The 23,835-nt window shown below is 34.6% G+C and overlaps 1 protein-coding gene across 1 annotated transcript in view; it reads right to left on the reverse strand.

Moving 5' to 3' along the window:
• LOC111390685 (actin-related protein 4-like) overlaps nt 1–21,833 on the reverse strand; it is a 34,471-nt gene extending 12,638 nt beyond the window's left edge. The window contains exons 1-12 of the mRNA XM_023015751.1: nt 21,730–21,833; nt 21,557–21,648; nt 18,097–18,243; nt 17,933–18,006; nt 17,688–17,768; nt 11,623–11,683; nt 11,432–11,481; nt 10,118–10,172; nt 8,198–8,275; nt 8,030–8,083; nt 7,696–7,749; nt 7,561–7,621 (exon numbers count right to left, since the gene is read on the reverse strand). Of these exons, the coding sequence (XP_022871519.1) occupies nt 7,561–7,621; nt 7,696–7,749; nt 8,030–8,083; nt 8,198–8,275; nt 10,118–10,172; nt 11,432–11,481; nt 11,623–11,683; nt 17,688–17,768; nt 17,933–18,006; nt 18,097–18,243; nt 21,557–21,648; nt 21,730–21,742 (820 nt within the window). The 5' untranslated portion in view covers nt 21,743–21,833. The remainder of the gene's footprint in view (nt 1–7,560; nt 7,622–7,695; nt 7,750–8,029; nt 8,084–8,197; nt 8,276–10,117; nt 10,173–11,431; nt 11,482–11,622; nt 11,684–17,687; nt 17,769–17,932; nt 18,007–18,096; nt 18,244–21,556; nt 21,649–21,729) is intronic.
• Between the last annotated feature and the right edge of the window lie 2,002 nt (nt 21,834–23,835).

Raw genomic sequence — 23,835 nt, forward strand, 5'->3', positions numbered from 1 at the left:
GGAAAACATCCTTATTCTTGCCGATCGCGAGGACGTTTGGGATGCTATCAAGAAGACGTATTCGGACTCAGAAAATTCATCCCAAATATTTGAAATCAAAACACGATTATGGCAAACAAAACAGGGAGAAAGAGATGTTACTGACTATTTCTTGGAAATGACCTCTCTTTGGCAAGAACTCGATCTTAGCAGCGAAGAAGATTGGGAATGCTCAAAAGACAGCGTAAAATACAAGAAAAGGCTAGAAAATGACCAAGTGTATGAGTTCCTCGTAGGCCTGAATCGTGACTTGGACGAGGTCAGAGGCCGAATTCTGGGTCGAAGACCACTGCCTCCGACACAAGTCTTCGCTGAGGTGAGAAGGGAGGAGTTGTGGAAAAATAATGATGAAGACAGGGACGAGTGGTGATGTAGAGGTGTCGGCACTTCTATCTTCTGTTGTTAGGTAGAAAAATATGATTTAGTTCCATCACAGCTTGAGCCGTTTTCATCTTCTATGGCTGGTATTAGGCCAACTTACATTGGACCTAATAACTCTAGTTATGGGCCTATTAATGGATTGGGCAATTTTGGAAATGTTAGTAATAATAGGTCCTCAAAAGTTGGGCTTGCTGGATTTGGGCCTGGAATTGGAGCTTTATCAAAGGGAGCTACTCATGGACCAGGCCAAAAACAAACGGGATGACCTTGGTGCAAACATTGTCGAAAACCCAAACATAAAGTGTTGGGATATATATGGGAAGCCCATTGATTGGAAACCAAGACAGAATATTAAAAATGCTATCAAGCCTTGCCAATCAAGCAGGGAACCCCAAAGAAATGAAAGGTGGAGCATTCAACAATGAACCGCTGGAGCAACTCTATCAGACTTTTTCCAACCTTCAAAGTCGAGTCAATCCTCTACACACACTCCTTCAAGTTCCTTAGCCCACAAAGGTAGATTTTTGAAAGCCTTAAGTATCTCTTCAAAATATAATACTCCTTGGATTATTGACTCAGGAGCTTCCAATCACATGATAGATTCTTATCATTTGTTCATGTCATACTCGCCATGTGCTAGCAATATCAAAGTTAAGATTACAGATGAATCACTCTCATTTGTTCCAGAAAAAAGTATTCATTTCTCTGAATTATAACCTTAAAATCAGTTCTTCATGTTCCAAACTTGTCTTGTAATTTCTTATCTATCAGCAAATTAACTAAAAACTCCAATTGCTCCGCTAAATTTTCTCAATCTTGTTGTGTCTTTCAAGACCTATCATCGAGGAAGACGATTGACAGTGTTAAAAAATGTGAGAGGCTTTATTACTTTAAAGAGGCTGATGTGAATAAGCAATGTCGAACTGCAATTTATGATTCTATGTTCGTCTCTAGAGAGAGCGATATTCTATCGTGGCATTATAGAATGGGTCACCCTAACATTCAATATTTAAGACGTATATTTCCTTCCATTTTTTCGAATAAAACATTTATTGATTTTTAGTGGGACATTTGTGAACTTGCAAAACACCAACGCACATCTTTCCCAAAATATACATATAAACCATCGAAACCATTTGCCATGATTCACAACAATTTATGGGGTCCTTCACGAGTTCCGAACCGAACTCACACAAAATGGTTCGTCACAGTTATAGACGATCATACATGAGTTTGCTAGGTTTGTCTATTGAAAGAAAAAACCGATATTTGTCCGATATTCATTTTCATCAAATGATTCAAACACAATTCCAAATGCAAATTCAAATCTTACGGACTGATAATGGTACTAAATATTTCAATGGTATTGAAATAACCCTTCGAGATTATCTACAAAAACATGGGATAATCCATCAAAGTTCGTGCGTTAACACTCCTGACAAAATGGGATTGTCGAAGCTAAAAATCAATACCTATCCAAAAACTTTAACAATTCTTTCCTACCTCTCACCTAAACTCAAATATACCCCTCAATGCGTTTGATTGTACGACCTTTGTTCACATTCATTCCCATCTTCGAAACAAACTTCATCCTTATGCAAATAAGTGCATTCTCATAGAATAAATCCCTACTTAAAAAGGCTATAAATGTTATGATCCATTAACAAAGTAAATATTTATTAGTCCTGATGTTACATTATTTGAGAAGATATGTTACTTCCAAAAGCCCTCTCTTCAAGGAGAGAATTTGAGAGAAGATCAGTTCTTGGACTTTGATATCTCTTTTCAGCCTACTTAAAACATTGAACTTGTCACATCACCCCGTTCTAATATGCTGTGTATAGAGGTAAACTAGAACTCAGAGAGAAATATAGAAAAACAAAATGACAGGAAGATATTAGTTTATTGAATGAGGCCAAAATTAAAGGAAACTCTCACATTTGAAGAACCAAGAGAATTGGAACCGATAATAGCTCCAGACCCATAAGCCCAAATCTTCAAATACAGATCTACCTATTTCACTCAGAAAATCAACTCGGTCATGTACTCTCCATCCTACTTCAAAATATATATCTTCTAATGCTCTATCTACAGGATTTCGTACATTCACATCTAACCTTGATAGTATAGAAATTCCAAAAAATATTCAGAAAGCCTTGAAAGTTCCCAAGAGGAGAGAAGCAGTGAAGGAAGAAATGCATGATTTGGAAAAAATTGATACATGAGAAGTAATGGATCTACCAAGAGGAATGAAACCAGTAGACTGCAAATGGATCTTCAATGTAAAGTATAAAGCTAATGAAACCATAAAGCAATACAAAGCTCGTCGTTGCGAGAGGCTACAAACATATATATGGCATTGACTACACAAATACGTTCGCACCAATGGCAAAATTAAATACCGTTCGGGTTCTATTGTTTTATCAGCTAACTTGGACTGGCCTTTTCAAAAACTGGACATTAAAAATGCATTTATTAACGAAGAACTTGAAGAAGAGATCTTCATGACTTTACCACCAAGATTTTGTAAAAGGAAGAGGAAAATCAAGTATGCAAATCAAGAAATCACCATACGGTCTCAAACAGTCACCAAGAGCATGGTTTGATAGATTTGCAAAGGTATTGAAAGGCCAAGATTATCCACAATGGCAGTCAAGTCATACTATGTTTTTCAAACAATCAGAAAATGAAAAGAAGATTTTAATTGTATACGTGAATGATATAATTCTAAAAAGAGGACACAATAGAGATAGGAGAGGGTTATCGGTTCTAGTCCCCTCAGGGCCACTAAGGTAAGTACCCGACTGTGAGCTTCAGGGCGCCATAAAATTAGTCGAAGTACAAATAAACTGGTCCGGACACCCACGATCATTAAAAAAAATGGAGATAGGAAAGGCTCAAGAGAAATATAGCAACTGAATTTAAAATAAAAGACCTGAAACAAATGCGATACTTCTCAGGAATGGAAATGGCAAGATCAAAAGGGAGTATTAATGTGTCACAACTGAAATACATTCATGACCTCCTAATTGAAACAAGCATGCTTGGATGCAAAATGTAGTCGCAAAGAGCAGTGTTGAGACTAAGTTTAGAGCAGCTGCCCAAGGAATATGTGAAGGACTATGGCTAAAGAAGCTCTTGGAAGAATTATCAGCCATGATAAAACTCTCAATCAAGCTCTATTATGATAATAAGGCAGCTATCAACATTTCTCTTAACCCGATACAACATGATCAAACTAAGCACGTTGAAGTAGATATGCACTTTATCAAAGAAAATGTTGATGATGGTGTTATTTGTATGACCTATGTTCTTACAAAGGAATGCAGACATCTTTACCAAAGAATTACCCAACAAAGTTTTGATGATTTTATTTGCAAGTTGGATATGGTTAATATTTACCATCTTGAGGGAGAGTCTAGAAATCCTGGGAGACTGTAACATATTTTTTGTACCATATTTAGAACATTACCATAGCTAGAAGATTGTAATTAAGATAATTGTTCTCTCCTAATTTAGGAGATTCCTTTCCTTTCTCCCTCACCCCGATTGTATTATAAATTGAGTTGTACTATGGTTATGAATTAATTAAGAAACACGGGAATCATCTTACTGCTTTAAGTCTTTACGAATATCTAGAAAGTTTTAATGAATGTTTTAATGTTTTATAGGTGAGGTAGATTGGTGAAAATGGTGAGTTGTGGAGCTTCAAAATGAACCAAAGATGATGTCGATAAAGCAATGAAATAAGCTAAGGAGAAGAAGAAACAAAAAGCAAAGAAATCAAAGGAAGAAACTACAGAGCCATAGCGCCATGACTCAATAGAAAAATGCAGCACAACTAGAGCTGAAGCTGCTTCCTAATCCTACTGGCCATGTTCTAAAAAGTTTGGAAACATGAACGAAGTATCTTTTGAAGATCCAACCAAAGGCATTCTAGCAATATCAAGCTAATGACATTAAAGAAGCGCTTATTGAAAGACAACCCAAACTTCCTCTCTCTATCTCTTATCTTTAGATAATTAGTTTATAATTTTATTAATAGTTTCTTAATAAGCTTGCTTCTCTTGTAGGTTAGATCTCAAGTTTGGAGGAGAAGCTAGAAGTAACTTTCAACATCCATCAATCCACCATCGCATTACCATGATGTCGATAGCAATGAAGATAACCAATATTTTCACTCAGGGAAGGTCCTCTTTTTCTTTAATTTCACATTAGAAATAATGTTTAGTTTAGGTTTGGAGGGTAAAATATTTATTGTCTACTTGCTTAGTTGTTTTTGTATGAAATTTCTTATTTTGCGTGATTTGTTTGTGAAAATTAATTTTATTTTTGTTTTACAAGTTCGTGTGAGTTGGATAGCCTTGTCGACCATGACACATATACCTAAAAACATGTATTAGTTTATGAATTATAAATAAGTTATGTGTTCTGGGTTAAATTTTTGTTTATTCATGTGAAACATATCTGTCCACGTGAATTGATTGTAGTATTGTACATGAATAGGTTGATTCATTTTTATAGGTTGAAAATAGAGAATTTAGATGCCCAATCCTATAACCTATGATTCACTACATCCTCAACCTAATATATGATAATTTGGGGTGTTCAAGTAGGTAAAAGAGATTATTTAGGCTTATGGTAATTTCGTGCATGTTGAAAAAAAAAATGGTATAGTGTCTTAACTTTCAAGTATGAACTAGGGCATGACCGTATGCTACGGATCTAACCCCTTATTTTTGCTTGCCTTGTAAAGAAAAAGAACATTGCACTAGTTGACTTTATGCCTCATTCCGACACCTTTTTTACTCGAGTTAGGGTATCTCAAAACCCAGTATGCTTTGACCTTTAAATTTGGGGAGTTATTAACTAAAAGCTAGTTACAGGGGTAGGTCAAGATACAGGGGTAGGTCAAGAAGAGAAAAATGGGGAGGTTAATCTTAAGTAGAAAGATAATATCAAAATAAGCAATTAAATGGACAATTATGATTAAATTGTGAGGGCTTAGATAACTAGCGGGTTTCAATTGCTTAGTATAAGCTTGATTGCCGAAGCACTCATAACTGGGAGAATCACCACGTGCATAAATGGTTAGCATTGCCGATTAGATTAAACCAGATTAGAGTGGTGTGAGAAATTTATAATTAAAAATCAACATTAAGACTACACCCTAGGGAAGAGAATAAAAAGAAAACAAATTTGGGAGAGTGTGAATATCATGAATGAAGAAATGATATATTTGACTTTTGAGGTCGGGAATTAAACCAACTTGTGAATGTACAGCATTGCATTTGACTCTTCACCCACTTGTTTTGCATTGAATGAGTAAGAATTTCGTTTTGCATTATAACTTGAAGTAGTTCATAAATCTAATATAATGATTTCAATCCTGAGCCACAAAAGCAAGATATGTAACTAAATTTGTTCTATGTGAATTTGTTTGTTAGTTTTGTTCGTGTGTTCTGTTAGTTCTTTTCCTTTTTCTTGCGTTTGCTCGAGGACTAGCAATGTATTAATTTTGGATCTGTTTGATGTGTGTGTTTCACTCGTAGTTTTAACGCCATTTAACCTTGTTAATTGGGTTATCATTATGAGTATTTAGAAAGTTTAAATGTGTTTTAACGTTTTATAGGTGAGGTAGATTGGTGAAAATGGTGAATTGTGGAGCTTGAAAATGAACCAAAGATGATTTTGATGAGGCACTGAAATAAGTTAAGGATAAGAAGAAACAAAAGGCAAAGAAATCAAAGGAAGAAGCGGCATCGTGGCTCAATAGAAAAATGCAACATGACTAGGTGCCAAGGCACCATAGACTAGGCTGCCCGATGCCCATTCTCGATAATCAGATGCAGATCCACCCGCATCCAAACCCAGAAGAAAATTATAGAACATAGGCACCACATTACTTGTTCAATTGAGATCGCGGCGGCTGAAGCGCTGCAAAACCAAGGTTGGGTACCATCGGGGCAGAAATAAGTTTTAATTTTTTAAAACTCTTTTTAAAGCTTAACTCATCCCCAATTCATCCAAGATTTCAAGATACTATAAATACTACCCCAAAGACCAATTTCAAGGGGAACTCAAGAGGACGAGGCAAGAAATCATCAAGAAAGCAAGAAGAAGATCCATTCAACCACCAAAAATAGTTTTATCTTTCTGCTTCTCTACATGTTTTTTATTATGAATTTGACTATGTCTTTCTATAATCATGAACTAAACTTCTAATCTAGGATTTGATGTAACCAAAACTTGAGACTATGTTTTGATTTTATTATATTTATTTCTTTGAAATTTTTCAATTATGTTTATTTGTGTTGTTTATTCTCAATGTTTTCAATTACTTGATCACTAATTGAATGAATTAATTGTCTAAGTTTCGACACTCAAGACAGGGAAACTTAGGAATGATCTTAGAATAACACAACCTAGGAAATTATAAATTTCAAAAGAAAATATAATTCCTTTGAAGCAATTTACATAAGAACCACGAACTTGATAATTCTTAGTTTTATTCGATTCGGAATAGCTATATTGGAATTGAATTCTAGGAATAGTTTTTACTCGACACTCCATATAAGAAGTATAATTAAATTAGGGTTCTTACTTATAAACTTGAGAAAATTGATTAGAAATAATTATATAGTTGAGAAACACATAACCCTAGGCTTTCAACTATTGATTAACTCTTTAAACTTGCATTCATTCATTAAATTCATCACAATAATCATTAAATTTAGTTACAAAAATCGATCTCATAATTCAATTTCTAGATAAAATAAGAGCTACACAATTATAGTACTTAGTAATAAATTGAATTTTAATCCTTGTGGGTTCAATATGGATCTTTATATCACAAAACTTGACACCGTTTACTTACGGTATATTAAATGTTATAGAAAATGAGTAACATGAATGCTGACATTACAATGCTGCAAACCAAGAGCATAGTAGATAGGTTAAGATTTTATTTTTTGCTTTAGGAGAACTTGTGATGGAAATACTTAACGGTCATTCACTTTATTGTTCTAAAACTTTTAGCCCACCAAAAGTTACTAGTCATGAAAATCAATGACAAAACTATGTCACTGAGGAAGTCGGTATATCAGAAAGAAAATTAAAACAGCTGAAAGAAGTTCAAACCATCATATGGAGTATCTGGTGCTCGACACACGCATTCTTTAATGTCACTAACAATCACCCTCTGTGACAAATAAAAAGAATTAGTGGCAGAAAAGGCGGGGTAGCAACTAAAGAAAGCTCAAGTCAGTCAGCAACCTGGGAATAGAGTTTGTAACTTTCAGTTGTATTTGGAAAATCAAGGTCCACTGTCTGCGACATAAAAGGGAAAAAACAATTATCAGTCATAAGAAAACAGACAGAATAGAGGACTGCAGTGAGATATTTTCTTTTTGAGATGTATCATTGCATTAAGACAGGAAACATCAAGGGGAAATGTGATTGCAAGCAAATGAAACATTGAATTTAGAATTCATAAACTTTCAATAAAACTAGAAGCATAGACTAAGTCATACATCACATTCAGCTAGGTGACAAAAAGTGAAGGTTACTCAATTAAATGACGAAATAATATTGATAGAGGATAGTAAACCTGGAATTCTCCAGGTCGAATTTCCTTCCTTCTAAATGCATATCGCGGTTTTATCTGCAGTTTCAAATGTAAAGAGGGGGAAAAACCTTATTTACAAAATCAGGTTATCTTTGTAATTACGTCATCATGCAATTTCATAAGAAAGAGGACAGATGGGAACAAACTCACGGAAATGCCTTTGTGTTCCAAGCTTTTCAACAAGCAATCTGTAAGTAATTCACCCCCGATGGGAGACGTTGCCACAGCCTATAGCAAACACAGAGAAAAGTAGAAGGTCATTAGAAGGTTGAAAATGAAAGAGATGAATGTTATTAGCTGGTTCAGGTGTTGAAAAGTTATGCACGAGGCATGAAGTTGGTCATTTAACATTCATAACCTTTAGAGCCTCTCACAGGCTCCAAATACAGGAGCCTATTTGAAATGGGATGAGCCCAAAGGGAGTTCGCTTGGGTGGATTCACAGGCTAGATTCTGGCGTGATACAGGGAGAATTGCACTAGTGCCATCAACAATAGCTTTTGGGTGAAGTGGTGGCAAAGAATAATCAAATTGAGTTCATGGATTTCCCTAGGTCAATTTATTGGCCAATTTCTTCAAAATCCATTGGAGGGGTCAGTGCAAGAGAAATCACATAGAAATAATCGAATCTTTAGATACCCCGAAAATACTATGAGGTGCTCAAAAATAGTCGTAGTAGTTGAATAGAAGAATCACTATGACTTTAGCTCTTGGTAAATTGATTTATTTGATATTATGGATGACTGGTCATGACTCCATTAGATATAGAATAATTTACAAGGAAAAGCAAATGCCTTGGGACTGACCATAAATCATCTATTTGATGAAACAAGAAACCCAATTAGCATAGAAATGAAGATCTTCCCAAGATTGAAGGTAATAATCAGAACTTCTTATTACCAAATTTTGGCATATACAAAGAAATTTTTGCTTATTAAATGATAAAAAATTCTCATTTCAATTTTCAACCATTGATCACAAATCACATTTGTATTCCTCCAATAAAACTAAAGAAATAAAATAGCAAAAAAGAGATATTTGTTCATCATCTTAAATGCCTTATTTTATTTAAAGACAATAAGTTATGCACAAAAGATCCGACTATGTTCCAACTTTAGTAGTTTTGGTTTCCTATGATAAAGAAGAATCGTATGTATCATCAATCAGAAAATCACAAACGATGCACCTGCATGTTTTATCATTAAATGTGACCTTTCTAACAAAATAGATAGACCAAGCTTCTGGTCAACAAATTAATTTAGTCCCTAGAGAAAGTTAAGCTGAAATTTAGCTTTTGGAAAAACTGCTACATTTTTTAACAAAGTAAGTACAAAAAGATGAAGATATCAAGTAACTATAGCACTACGAATATATTTCACAATTACACTAGTACTATTCAGTATATATCTGACGAACTTAGTATAGTTTATGCTATATCTTCCATTGTTTCATTCAGTAATAGTTAATAAAGTAAGTACAAAAAGATGAAGATATCAAGTAACTATAGCACTACGAATATATTTCACAATTACACTAGTACTATTCAGTATATTTCTGACGAACTTAGTATAGTTTATGCTATATCTTCCATTGTTTCATTCAGTAATAGTTAATAAACTTGCAATATGTACCAATATTAATTTACTAATCAGGAGCTGATATTTCAAAAGGAGTTCCACAGGGAAATTTGAATCACTGGGTAAATTTAGTACATGGAGTAAGTCCCAGATAATCGTGTTAACTATTTGATACTACAATGTAACTTCACAAAATATGAGATAAACGAGAACCATCTGAGGTTTAGAATTATGATATGTGAACCCAAACTTTGAATTAAACTCATGTAATTCCATTTTGACCAAATTCTAACTCGATAGAGTTACAAAGGAGCTCTAACAAAGAGTAAAGGACATAATGTTATCATGTCAGAAAAATATGTTTGAAGAGAGAGAAAATGCATGCGCAAATTATAATTTCCAGTTTGATATGAAACGAGCTCATATCCAAAATAATACAATCAGTTCAAAACAAAATATTTAACCAACAATTCACATTTGGTTAAAAGGAGTACCTTCTGAAGAACATATCCATCATGTACCGCAGCCACAGTAGTTGACCCTCCACCACTGAATCAAGCAACAGTTTCATGAGTTAGTAAGTACTCTATTCAAATCACACATGAATTTTTATTTTTTTTTTATGACTGTGGGTATTCGAGCCAACATAAGGGCACATCGACTAATTCCACGAGACCGTGAAGTTTATAGCCGAATACTCACTTCAATGGCCCTGAGGAGACTCAAATTGATGACTATTGGGAAGTAAACCCAAGGCCTAACCACTGAGTTATCCCTCAGGGTTGTTAAAATCACACATGAAAAATTGACGAAAGAAAATAGATGACAGGAATTTTTTATTGCTATAAAGTAAAAACTAAAATTGCATGCAGAAAGAATAAGGCGTAAGAACAAAAACATGGATAGCATGTCTTCTTTAATTTCTCCTTGTATGGACCTTTTCATTTTCACTATCACCTTGTCTATGCAGGTTATACTTAATTTTTCAGTTGCAACTTTAAATACAGGAGCATTACTCCCTCTTATTTTTGACGCTTTTGAACAAATGAAAGCCTTACGGCTCAAAAGATAGGTTTTATGAATAAATAAAGTTTAAGTAATCTTCAAGTATTATATAATTAAGCAATGTATAACATATAGGGACAAGTTTTACAAAATATTTGTTGGTGTTTTAAAGTTCTTATAAGCTGTTGATCCTACCAATTGTGTAAATAATGAGTGGATAGTATGTTAAGGATCCTATGAAGTGCATGTTTGGTAGTGCTTAAATTAAAATTTAAGTAATTATAAGCTACTGGTCCTACCAAATGGATAGATAAAAAGTGGGTTGCAGTTGTGGACCCCACAAAATGTATAAATAAAAAATATGATTGACTAGCTTAAATTATAGTTTAAGTTTTGCCAAAAATACTTATGTATTATCTGTGGATGCACAGTTCTGTACTCAGGATAAGACCTGTATAGTTCTATAAACCCTATGGGCACAAAGGTAATCCAAAGCATATGAAAAAATAAATAAGTAATAGAAAAGAGCACAAGTCATCAGGAATTGAGCATCAATAGAGCCCCAGTCCAGTTTAAAGCAACCATTCAACTCATGCCTATCAGTAACTAAATTAATGGCAGCAAACACAATCCTTAATATGCAGTGCGGTAAACCCTCTGCCAAGAAATAGGTAAGGTTGTTGGTAGCAAAAAATTCAAAAGGCTCGATAATACTGTTCTAAAGTGGAATTCACTGTCAGTAAAACATTATGTAACACAGAAGGCAAGAGGTGATAATTCAACAGTTGTGTATGAGCTGGAACCTGTCAACGATTAAAGAGGTTGCACGGCCTGACGCAAAGGATGTAAGGACCTGGCGCAAGCAAATAGCAAATAGTGAGTAAATAGTTATATAAAGAGTCTCAAATAAATAGGAAGCAATGCAACAATTGTTTTATAAATGTGCTCAAAAATATTTTCCTTTAAATCAGATAGCAGGATCACGAGAGCTCACAGCATTTTTGGCCAAAAATAATGCAGGAACTTGGTATTTTTCAAACATAATCTCTGCAGCTCTGTCAAACAAGTCAACAGTCCGTAATTAGCATAAGTAAAAACCAATAAAATGTCAGCTGCAGAACAAGATACAGCATAATCAACGGGGAATGAAGATTACAATGACATTAAAGTTTTGCAGTCTTAATGCCAACAGAAAATAAATTAATTTTACTTTTTTTCTTTTGAATTCAAAATTTGATCTCACATATTTATATGAGAGCAAAATTTCATGGGAGTGGACTGTTAAGTGCTTAAGGTTTTTTAGTACAGACAAAGTAAGAGGAAGAGGGGAGAAAATATTGATGTATCTTTTCAAATTAATCCAACCATCAACTGACATAACATCTAAACTGAAATCAAGATGACTTAGTAAACCTTAAGACTTAGTAAACCTTAAGTGATGGACAAAACATCCTTCCTCTTCCTTATTCTTATCCCACGCCACTTCAAACCACAGTCTATAAATGGTTTCTCTCAGTACAAAGAAAGTCAGAGGAAGAGAGGAGAAAATATTGAATAATCGTTTCATATTTATACAACCATCAACTTACAAAACTTTTAGACTGAAATCGAGATGACTTAGTACACCTTAACTAACTCACAATTGACCAAAGAATCTGTAACGACTTGGCCTGTACTCGAGCAATTAATTTATGTAATGTCTGCTTTGGGAGAGCATGAGCTCATCTTACCCTTCACATATTTCTATATCCCTAAGATTCGAATCCATCACCTTTCTCTCAAGAAAAAACTTAAGTTGAATCCTAATACCAATTGGAGACGCGACAGAAATCCGTAAGGAATAAGTGGGCAGATGTCCACAGAACAGACAGTACGTAAGTTAATGGCTTGGGCATAGAAACTGGGTCATTACAAAATCCTTCCTTTTCTTTATTCTTATCTCACGCCCTTTCAAACCGCATAAAGTCTATAAATGTTTTCCCATCCATGAGAAGTCTCAACTCTCAAAGAAAGAGGGAAATATATTTGGTGCCTTTCCATTGATAACTATTGGTATAATGGCATAAGAACTTCTATACCTGATTGCGAAGTCACTCAATACGAGCACGATATTAAACAATTCATATAAGGAATAAATAATGGATGTATGATTGTCCTTGAGTAAGCCAAGATTAGATGTATCAAAAATGACACCTTTAATATACAGATAATTCTTTAAACCCCTCAAAGCTCCTCCATCATAATTGTAACCATCTCAGCAGGAGTTCCTCAAAATTTCGACTTAGAGCCCATGAGATTTCAACAAAACAAACCAAGATACCATGAATATTCCACACTGCTAGACACTATAGCGACAGATCATCAGTATGGTCCCTTCCTGAACAGTGAAGGGCCCAGAGGAATGCATCATGAGTAGCTTCCCAGGCAAAATCTTAACCCTAAATGGGCTCTAAATTCTCAATATTCCTCACAAGAATCAGTCAATTGGTATTGTACATAGTTTTGGGCAAATATTACTGCCATGAGAAAGAATCACTTTATCTTCATGTCCACCCAATCACCTGCGACTATCATTCAATGCAGATCGCTAAAAACAAAAAGGAGAGAGTCTAATTCAAAATACTATAAAGCTGTGTGCAAATGGAAGCGATTAATCTGCTGTACAAAAGATTAATAAAGAGAGAGTGCAATAGTTTTCAAGGGAAACAAGCCTCCAGGATCTTAGGAAAACATGAGCATTCAAATTCTTGTATATTACTGAAAAATCTCAAATAAGCTTATGTTACAAAAATAAAATGATAATGAGCTGTCTATAGTATAACCATCAATGTTGTCCTGATATGAGAATCAACAAAATACCCTAGGTTATGTTCACAAAAAACTCTAGTACTTGTACTTGTAGTGAAGATAGTTTTTTAGAGAATTTAGGTCATAAACAAAATCAAGAGCCAGATTGAAGGCAGTAGTCATGTGAATAGCCTTAGAAGGCCACCTAGTTTTCCTGCCTAAGTTATTATTCGTTATCAAATTTCAACCTTTCATGATTGATAGGATGTTCAGACAATCCTTCCGATCCTTCTTTCTGTTTCCCCTTCCTTGGTCCTTCAACCTGCACAGTATTCTAAATTGGCACAACAAGTAGCTCATCCGATTTTCATTTGCTAGCCTACATATATCTTTGTGCATTACTTTAGAGAAGCAACTCCAAAACTTAAAGCAACAATACTATCTTAACAAAAAGTAAGTCAGCTATCATCCTTCTTAATGTTCATATTGTCAAATCGCTTGACCATCTAAACTGCCCTCCCAATCAAAAAGCATTAATCCATTATATGCAAAGATAATGTCGATGTTCCAGACCATAGCTACTTACAATGATACTAATACCATCAATATAAGGAGGTAGCAACATAAATCAACCATAGTGATTGGAACAAGGCTCTTTTAAATTTCTGTCAACATTTCGATGGCAAAGCTCTCGCTGAAGCTAATAAAAGTTAATGTTCACTATTAACAGTAAATATTCCATGGTTTTCATAGCGCGAAAATCAAGCTCCAAAACAGAAGTTCTAGTGTAGTACTTTACCTTAAAAAATATGCATATTATAGCATCTAAGGTTTCCCCAAGTGGTTTCACCTGGTTTTTTTAGCACTTCACATGTTGCACCAAACAATTATATCATAACAGTTGTCACTGTACGACTCGGACTATTGTGCCCAAGCGCTTTGGGAGAATCTAAATCCATATTATACTTAAAGAATTTATATTGCGTCCCCCCAATATTCGAACACTTGCTCAATTGGTATCAGGATTCAACTTAAATCTCTCATAAGGCAGAGATCTTAGGTTCGAATTTTGTGTACGTGATGGAAATTTGTAATGGATAAGAGGGGTTCAGACTCTCCCAGAGCGGACAGTACGTAAGTTAATAGCTTGAGCATAGAAGTCAAGTCGTTAACATGTAAATTAGAGACTCAAGTAGGTCTGGTCGTTATTAATGACCCAGGTCTCTAGCACAAGCTCAATTGGGACCAAAATTTAACTTAAATCTCTGATAAGGCAGAGTTTTTGAGTTTGAATCTTGGTGATGCGATAGAAATCTGTGAAGAATAAGACTCACTCTCACAAAGCAGACAATACATAAAATATAACAACTTGGGCATATAGCCCAGGTCGTTACAGTCACACTTTTCTTGTGATATATTGGAGGTTTATCCAATCAGCGAAATGACTGATCTTGTAGCTGCTTTCTGAACATTTCGTCTTAGAACTTTTACCGAACATGTTAAATTCACCAGAATTTGCAAAGATCTCAAAAAGAGATGCTATGCACTCACTCAATTACTATGTTTCATCAAGTATTCCTCAATGTTGGTTTAGGACTTCATAACAATAATATGATATTACCTTCCAAAAAAACTCAATTCAAGATTTCATCATACACCAGTTTACTTTTTTAGAACATGAGATTGTTTCTTCGTTGTGAACTCAAATTTCCTTAAGCCTAACTTGTGGTACAACTAGTTCATCTAGTATGCTAAAACTTCTCTACTAGAACTTAAATATTTCCATATAGACAACTACGAGTTTCTGCCATTGAAGAACCTAAAAAGATTGAAACAACTTCTCAATAATGACCAAACTCAATTGCTATCAGGATCCAACTCAAATCTCTCATAAGACATGATTCTTGAGTTTGAATCTTGGTGACCCGATAAAAATCCGTGAAGGGTAAGATAGACTCAAACTCTCCCAAAGCAGACAACGCCTATGATGAAATGATTTTGATACAGAGGCCGGGGTCATTACACACTTTTCTTGTGACGAATTGATCTCATCAACATATATTGGAGGTTTATTCCAATCAGTGACACGACTTATCTCACAGTTGCATTCTGAACATTTTCGTCTCAGAACTTTTACCCGAACATGTTAAATTCACCAGAATTTGCAAAGATCTCAAAAAGAGATGCTAGAGCATTCACTCAATTACTATGTTTCATCAAGTATTCCTCAATGTTGGTTTAGGACTTCATAACAATAATATGATATTACCTTCCAAAAAAACTCAATTCAAGATTTCATCATACACCAGTTTACTTTTTCAGAACAGGAGATTGTTTCTTCGTTGTGAACGCAACTTTCCTTAAGCCTAACTTGTGGTACAACTAGTTCATCTAGTATGCTAAAACTTCTCTACTAGAACTCAAATATTTCCATACAGACAACTATGAGTTTCTGCCATTGAAGAACCTGAAAAGATTGAAACTTCTCAATAATGACCAAGCTCAATTGGTATCAGGATTCAACTCAAATCTCTCATAAGACATAGTTCTTGACTTCGAATCTTGGTGACGTGATAAAAATCCGTGAAGGATAAAATAGACTCAGATTCTCCCAAAGCAGACTATATATGTTATATCGACTTAAGCACAGAGGCCCGAGTCATTATAGTCACACTTTCTTGAGACGAATTGATCTCATCAACATATATTGGAGGTTTATTCCAATCAGCGACATGACTTATCTTGCAGTTGCTTTTTGAACATTTCGTCTCACAACTTTTACTGAACATGTTAAATCCATAGGAATTAGCAAACATCTCAAAAAGAAACGCTAGTGCACTCCCTCAGTTGCTATGTTTATCAAGTATTCCTCAATGTTGGTTTAAGACTTCAAAGCAATAATAAGATATGACCTTCCAAAAAATCTCAACTTAAGATTTCATCATACACCAATTTACTTTTTTAGAAAATGAGATTGTTTCTTCATTGTGAACTCAAATTTCCTTAAGCCTAACTTGTGTTACATATAGTTCACCTAGTATGCTAAAACTTCTCTAACGGACCTCAGAAACTTCCATATAGACAGCTACAAATTTCTGCCACTGAAGAACCCAAAAAGATGGAAACAATTACTCAACCATAAATCTTACATCTAGCATCTCTACAGCTTCTACTTTCTGTCTTCTACCTATGAAGCTTGCTCTATTAAAGCAAACGATGGAAAATAACTGAGTGAAGCAGAAACAGGATGGTTTCCTCACAGATATTAGATCTGGTGCAGGTCAAGCAGTAAAACGGACTAATGAAGAGAAAGTGCAACAGTTTGAAATGCGTTTCTAGGATTTAAGGAAGGCCAAAAGAGCTCAAAATGCCATATTTTACCAAAAACTCAAGCACGCAGTGTGACAAAATGATATTAAATGTTTTATAGTGATAAAAAAAATTATTACCAGAATATGGTAGAAGAAAAAATAAACTTGATGCTAGTAAATGTGCTACTATTACTTGGAGATTATGACAAAATCGAAATGAACTTATTGCAACCCCTTCGTATCAAAAATTCTAACTAACAAATCATAAAAAAATGAAGAGCTCAAGTCTCTAGCAGGCCAATAAGGATTAAGGAATCTTACTAGACCTATTTTTCTTTTTCATATCATCTGCACTGAACACTTTTGTGCGCTTGTTTTGACCCAAGACATTAATTTTGTTTCACATCTCAACTTATCCACTCATAGATTAAGGAATCTAGTTTTAAGCTTCTCATCTCCAAGCCAAATATTATTCTGGAAACTCTTCGCTGTCATATCTCATAAATTACAAACTTAGAAAACTTATCTTACCCACCTCTTCAAGGACATTTCACCTAAATCTTAAGTGTTTTAGATACCCATGTGTAATAAATGCTACATTTGTTTCCTAACATGTCCCCAATTAATTTTGATTCAACATCAGACTGAAAGTGATTTTGAAGTGAATTATGTTAAAGAAAGTGACGATTAACTGCCCCAAAGGCAAACTAGAAAGATGAGTTACCAATGGACAAATTAACAAGATGCAAGCTAAAAATTATAATATTTAAAACAAATAATCACTTAATTGAGATATAAATGCAACAAAGAACAACTGCATAGACTCATGCTCTTGATGGTTTTTATTTTGTATTAGATGGGAGCGGGATATCGAAATGCCAAGCAAAAACAAGAAAGTATGCAGACACATGAGTACAAGTCATGGAACCACTAAAGTATTTCAGACTTTAAGTTAGCTTACTTTTCTCTCTGTTGTTGGGTATTAGAACATGGCTCAGCAAGTAGCATAGGATGCTCTTTTGGATCAATTAACAGGCATTTCCTACAATTTAAAACATTGTAATTATGAAATTACATGTCAAAAATATCTAAAATGCATAAAACCTGTTAACAGAGAACTGCAGCCTTCAACAACTGGACAAAGCTACCGCTAAAGCATTAAAAAGCTGGAAATCATGAAGATTTGTGAGGTGAACAAAGAATTACCTCAAGGCGTGGTCCCATATGCTTTCAACCATATCCCAGTCGATAACTATTCCATCCTTGATGGGTGACAGCACCTGATATTTCATTGGGCTCTATGATAGCACACAAGAACATAGAACGAAAACTAAATCTTTAAAAAAATGTGTGCAACTAAACCAGCTAACCTCCATGTGATCGCGGCGGAATCCCAGGTCTTGAGATCCGACATAAAATTTGCGATTACCCTTGGATTTGGTATCTGGGGCAGATCCTGAATTCTTGTCAGGAATATCAGGATCATCAACTTCCATTTGATCAATTGATCCGACAACCTGATCCGAGACATTAATACAAAGGAAAGAGTTTGCAATCAAAAATTAAAATCCTATGGATTTATAAATAATTAAGACTTAAGAGTAACACATTACATGTGGAAGCTAGAAATGACGCCTATTCCATACAAATTAGTCCAACAATTTCTTTCCTTCATATTTCTCCAGGAAATACCTTGCAAGAGAAGTGAGACTGACCTCAAGTTAATCCCTACAGATTCTAGATGTGATCTCTACTCTTTATCACTTTCTTGTTTGAAGTTCGGCAAATCCTTTTTTCTTTCTTTTGAACAAGAAACTTGAATTTATTAAGCTTATGTTTGGCACTCATTTTTCCAAAAACTTATTTTTTTCAAAAATCATTTTCAACCACACATTCTCCCAAAAATAATTTTACACGCAAATTCAAAAAAATTTCTTCTTTTTAACCACATTGATGAGTGCTCCACACTCATTATATTTATGTCACTTAATTCATTATTTTGTTACCCTTGAGAATGTTTTAGAGCGTTTTAATGTGTATTTTGATATTGTGATATAGGCTGATTAAATTGAAGGACATAGGCAAAAGTTGGCGAATGAAAGGACCAAATTGTAAGATATCCAAAGTTCGGGGACTAAAATGCAATTAATCAAAAGTTGTGTTGAACCTCGTGATGAAGATCCGAGAGTGTTGGGAGTCAATTGGATGAATAAAGATGTCAAAGGGATCAAATTTAATCAAATAAGATCACAAATCAATTTTCAACCGACAAGTTATGCTCCGGAGTTTTGACCTCATATTGAGACCCTTTTTGACATAGCAAACGATCGAATTGGAGAATGATGCCTAAAGCAAAGTTGTCGCCCTTTGAATTAGCAATAAATAAGCAAGTTGCATGATTCTGGTGCGGAAGCGTATTTGAATTCTTGTAATAAGAATTATAATGAAAGAAATATAAAACGATATAGGAATAATATGCTTCTATTGATTGAATAATGAATAATTAACTGAAAATTGTACAATAGCGTCTATATTTGTAGGCAAATTATTCCTATTCCTAATAGTACTAGGAAATTGAAATAAGGAAACTAGTGAACTAATAAAACTCTAATCTAATTAAAACTTTCAATAAAATAGAAGTCCTAACACAATAAAACTAAAAAGAAAATAAACTCCTAAAATACAATTGTAGTAGGAATCCTATTGTAGTTGTACTACATCAATCCCCTCCACTTGAAAGAAAACTCGCCCTAGAGTTTTGTGTTTGCAAGAAAAATTCATCTGGAGGAAAGTATTCATAAATATCAACAACATTAAAAATATAGAAAATGTTCATATCTGCTGGAAGATCAACTTAATAAGCATTATCGCCAATTTTTTGAAGAATGCGAAGATGATCAATCTTCTTATCTTTAAGTTTATTGTAAGTGCCAACAGGAAAACGATTTTTTTTTAGATGAACCATCACTAAATTATCTTCGTTGAATAGCTTAAGGCGTCGAAAATTTCCTTGAGTACGGGCTGTAGTTCCATTCATCTGATTTTCCACTTTCATTGCTAAATTGACTGCGTCTGTCATGGTCCAAATCTCTTGGAGAACCAGTCGATCTTGAATGACTAATTTCAAGCCTCCTATATATCGAGCAATTAATTGAGCTTCAGTTTCAGACAAATTAACTCAAGCATTTAATCGATAAATTCCCCTGTGTATTCATTCATTGTCATGTTATTTTTGTCAACAATTCTAATACTACTGGTACAAAAATTGTTCATAATCCGGATGGAGAAATCACCTTTGCAACAAGCGTTTCATCTTGGGCCAGGTTTGCAAAGATAAGAACTTCAAAAGGTATCCAAGGGAGCCTCTCAAAGATCTTATGGAATCCCAATCATTTTGGTTCAAATCATACTGCCTTCTTACCACTCTACCCTCGAAGGAAAACTCCGAAGCTGTTTTCCAAGCAGAGCGAACTATTTTCTAAGATTTGAAATTCCTAAACTACCTCCACCTTTACTTCTTGCTACAAATTCCAAGCTATAATTAACTTTTTGAACATCCTCACCCTGCAGAAAGTCTCTCTTAAGTAACTCCAGAACATCTATAAGTCTACCTGGCATCCTAAACTTAAAGCTTGTACAGTTTAAGTTATTAAATCAATATAAATTAGAGTTGGACAAGTGGGCAACCCTTATAGGTCTAACGAAAGTGTAGATATAGATAAAAAGTGGTTTGATTATCTATAAACATTACCCAAATATGAGCTTAGACATGAAAATAAATAAAATAAATAAATTTGAGAAAACCTATTGGATATGAGTTAATCTTCCCTCCCAAGGAGACCAAAACTCTATGGATAATAGATTACCTCCCAAAGGAAAGCCTATATATTGCAAAGGCCACTAAAATCTGGGAAAATTCTTTCACCTGCCATTCAACGTGTCATGAATGGCAATATAAGTAAGGGACTCAAGGCAAAATGGAAGAGAAGAGCCGGAAGGGAAGAGCCAATAGAAGTAACTGTGATTTGAATATGGAAGCGACGTCGTTTATCATTAATACATATAAAGCCGTTTTGCTTAGTTTAAATTGTGTTAGTTTAGTTAAATACATATTGATGCTAAAATAGGGAAACACACATTTTGCTTCGGCTTTAAGGTTGTATATATATGTGACCCATGTGCAAAGGGGAATCATCAGTCAGTGATTTTTCTGCCAAATGGTTGTTAATTGAAGTGATTAAATTCAGTCCTCTCCTCGTTCTTATTTTACATCGTTTAATCCCTCCCCTATTCTGTTTTACTTTGAATTTTGCCCGTTTTGGCCACCATTGAATTAAACTTCATTTTTCTCGCTCCTATTTTCAATCATACAATCTTCCATACAATAATATTTTGCATTTCCTTCTTTTTCAACCACTCATTCTCCAACAAAATACTATTCCCCCATTTTAATTTGAAAAAATGGGGGCCAAACGGGGGTTTAGTATCATAAATTCCTTATTTCAGCTGCAGTAAATTCCAGTGTCAGTTTGTGCGAAGCTGTGTTTGCAAGTTGTTGACACAACATTCAGGTTACTGTTTTTCAGTGCTTCTTTACACCTGTATTGCTTCAAGTTCAAAATTTTCAACTACATTTAAAGGGTTCATCTTCCACCTACTTCAAACAACTAGTCTAAATTGGGCAATGGTTAGTTTCTTAATCGAGCACTCAAACACAAACAGCTGGAAAAACTCCAGGATCATTCCCAGAAAACCACATAGCGCTACCACAACCAAAACAAAATGTCAAAAAGGGCAAAAGAAATTTTATAAGAGAATTAGTAAGCTCACAGATGGAAAAACAGCTTTCGGCGCATCTTCACCAGCATAACCAGCTTTGCAGGTATGCGAACCCAAGTCTACCACTACAGCCGAAACTTCATCTGCAGCAAAAAAGACGCCAAAATTATGCCCAAGTTATGTGTATACATTTACGTATAGGAGAGTCTACGAGATCTACTGACCTCCCCCGTACATAATTGTGGGTTTTTCTGCTCCTTCGTCGTTTTGCCTTGTGAAACAGACTGGGGATTCAATTGGGGTTTATGAAGGTAAAATGTGTCACCGGACGACTTTATTGAAGGGAAAATTGCAACGGTGGTCTCAAGCATTTTCAATTTTTACAGATTTTATCATAACCTTCATTTTGTGTCGCCAAAAGTCCTAATCTTGCATTAATATGCAACTGAAATCCATCCATTCGACCGTTAATTGACCATAAAAGTCAAATTTTAACCAATTTTGACCTAATTAAAAAGAATATAATTGTACCATGCATTTTTCTCATATTAAATAAATTAAAAAAATTAAGTTAAAAACCCCAAAAATTAAAAATAAATATATAACCACACTCCCCCTCCACCCCATGCCACTCCCCCAAATCAAAATCTGATGAGGTCTTCTTCTTCGAAAGACCTATCGAAAATCGCCGCTGTCACTTTCTTTCTATCAAATCGATGCAGTTGTAGGAAAAGAGTGAGAAACCAACTCTAGTGGATACAGAAAAGCTGGCAATGCTTTTTCAATAGGAGAAGGAGATGACTCTGGCTTTGGAGAAACAGGAGTTATATTAAGAGGATTTGGTCAATAAGTTTGTTTAGGATGTGGTGGTGCATTTTCAAAGTTGGGAACTGGTGATGCCGTAAAAGGTTGTTGACGTTTTGGTGCTGAAGGTGAAAGCAGTGCTTTTATAATTGGACTTGGAAGAGTATTTGGCTTCTTAGATGAGGGAACAGATGGTATTGGACACGGAGAAAGTGGTGGTGCATAAATGGAAGGGTTTATGGGGCTTTCAAAATTCAAATGTCAAAGGTGGAGGAGGCAAGAGTAGGATAGGTTCCTTTCACCAAGATAGGAGGAATTGTTGATGGAAGCGATTGAACAGGTGGTGAAGTTGGATCTTTGCAAACTGGAGTTGGTGGTGAAACTAAATACTGATGCACCGGGAGAAGGGTTGATTGAGTGGGTGGTATACTAATTCAATATAGAGGCGGTGGTGGTGACAGCAACGACGATTTCCGATAGGTCTTGTCGGAGAAGAAGACAATGACATTTTGATTTGGGGGAGGGATGGGGTGGAAGGGAGTGGGGTTATATTTTTATTTTTATTTTTTGGGGTTTTTTATTTAATTTTTTAATTTATTAAAAATATGAGAAAAATATAAAGTGCTATTATATCCTTTATAATTTGGTCCAAATTGGTCAAATTTTGATTCCTAGTCAACTAACGGTATTTGGATTTCATCTACATATTTATGAAAAGTTAGGAATCTTCGTTGATACAAAATAAAGATTATGGTAAAGTTTGCAAAAACTATAAAAGTTTGGAGCCGCTGCTAGTGTTTTTCCCTTTATTTAACAAGGGTTTTTTCACTGATGAAAACCACAAAGACTTTGGAAAGATTTTTTTTTTCTCTCTCTTTTTTTCATCAAATATCTCTCTCTTAAGTGGTATTATTTATAGTCAACAGAGTCATCTTAAATGGCATAACTTTAATAATAATAAAATAAAAATATTTTTTATAATTATTTTTTAATTATTAAGATTATACCACATAATTTATCAAACGGTATAACTATTGCAGCTAACTGAATAGTATTATTCATTTCTCTTGTTCCTTCTAGGCTTCCCACTTTCCAAATACAGCATTTATCCACAGCCTTCTTTGTTGCACTTGTGCTCATTTTTTCAAAATACCCTTAAAACTACTTATGTGGAGAGTGTGTTATTTTATTTTTGGGATAATTGCAACAATTGTCCAAAACCTTTTTATTTTTCGCAATTTTTACCTCAACCTTTACTTTGTGTCATCTATGGTCCCTAACCATTGAAAAATTCGTAACTAAAGGATGTAATGATGAAAAACGTCAATTCATCCATTAATTGACCTAACAAATTATTTTGACCACGTTTAGACAAATTTAAAATGGTAAAATGGTAAGTTAAATTTTTGCACATAAAAAATTAAAGTAATGATATAAAGACTTAAAAAAATTTAAATAAAAGAGAGTATACTTTCTTCTTCTTTTTCACCCTGGTTACACTCAATTTGCCACGATGCTTACTTCAT

This window comes from Olea europaea, unplaced genomic scaffold, assembly GCF_002742605.1.
Source record: "Olea europaea var. sylvestris unplaced genomic scaffold, O_europaea_v1 scaffold705, whole genome shotgun sequence".
In the NCBI taxonomy this organism is placed as follows: Eukaryota; Viridiplantae; Streptophyta; class Magnoliopsida; order Lamiales; family Oleaceae; genus Olea; species Olea europaea.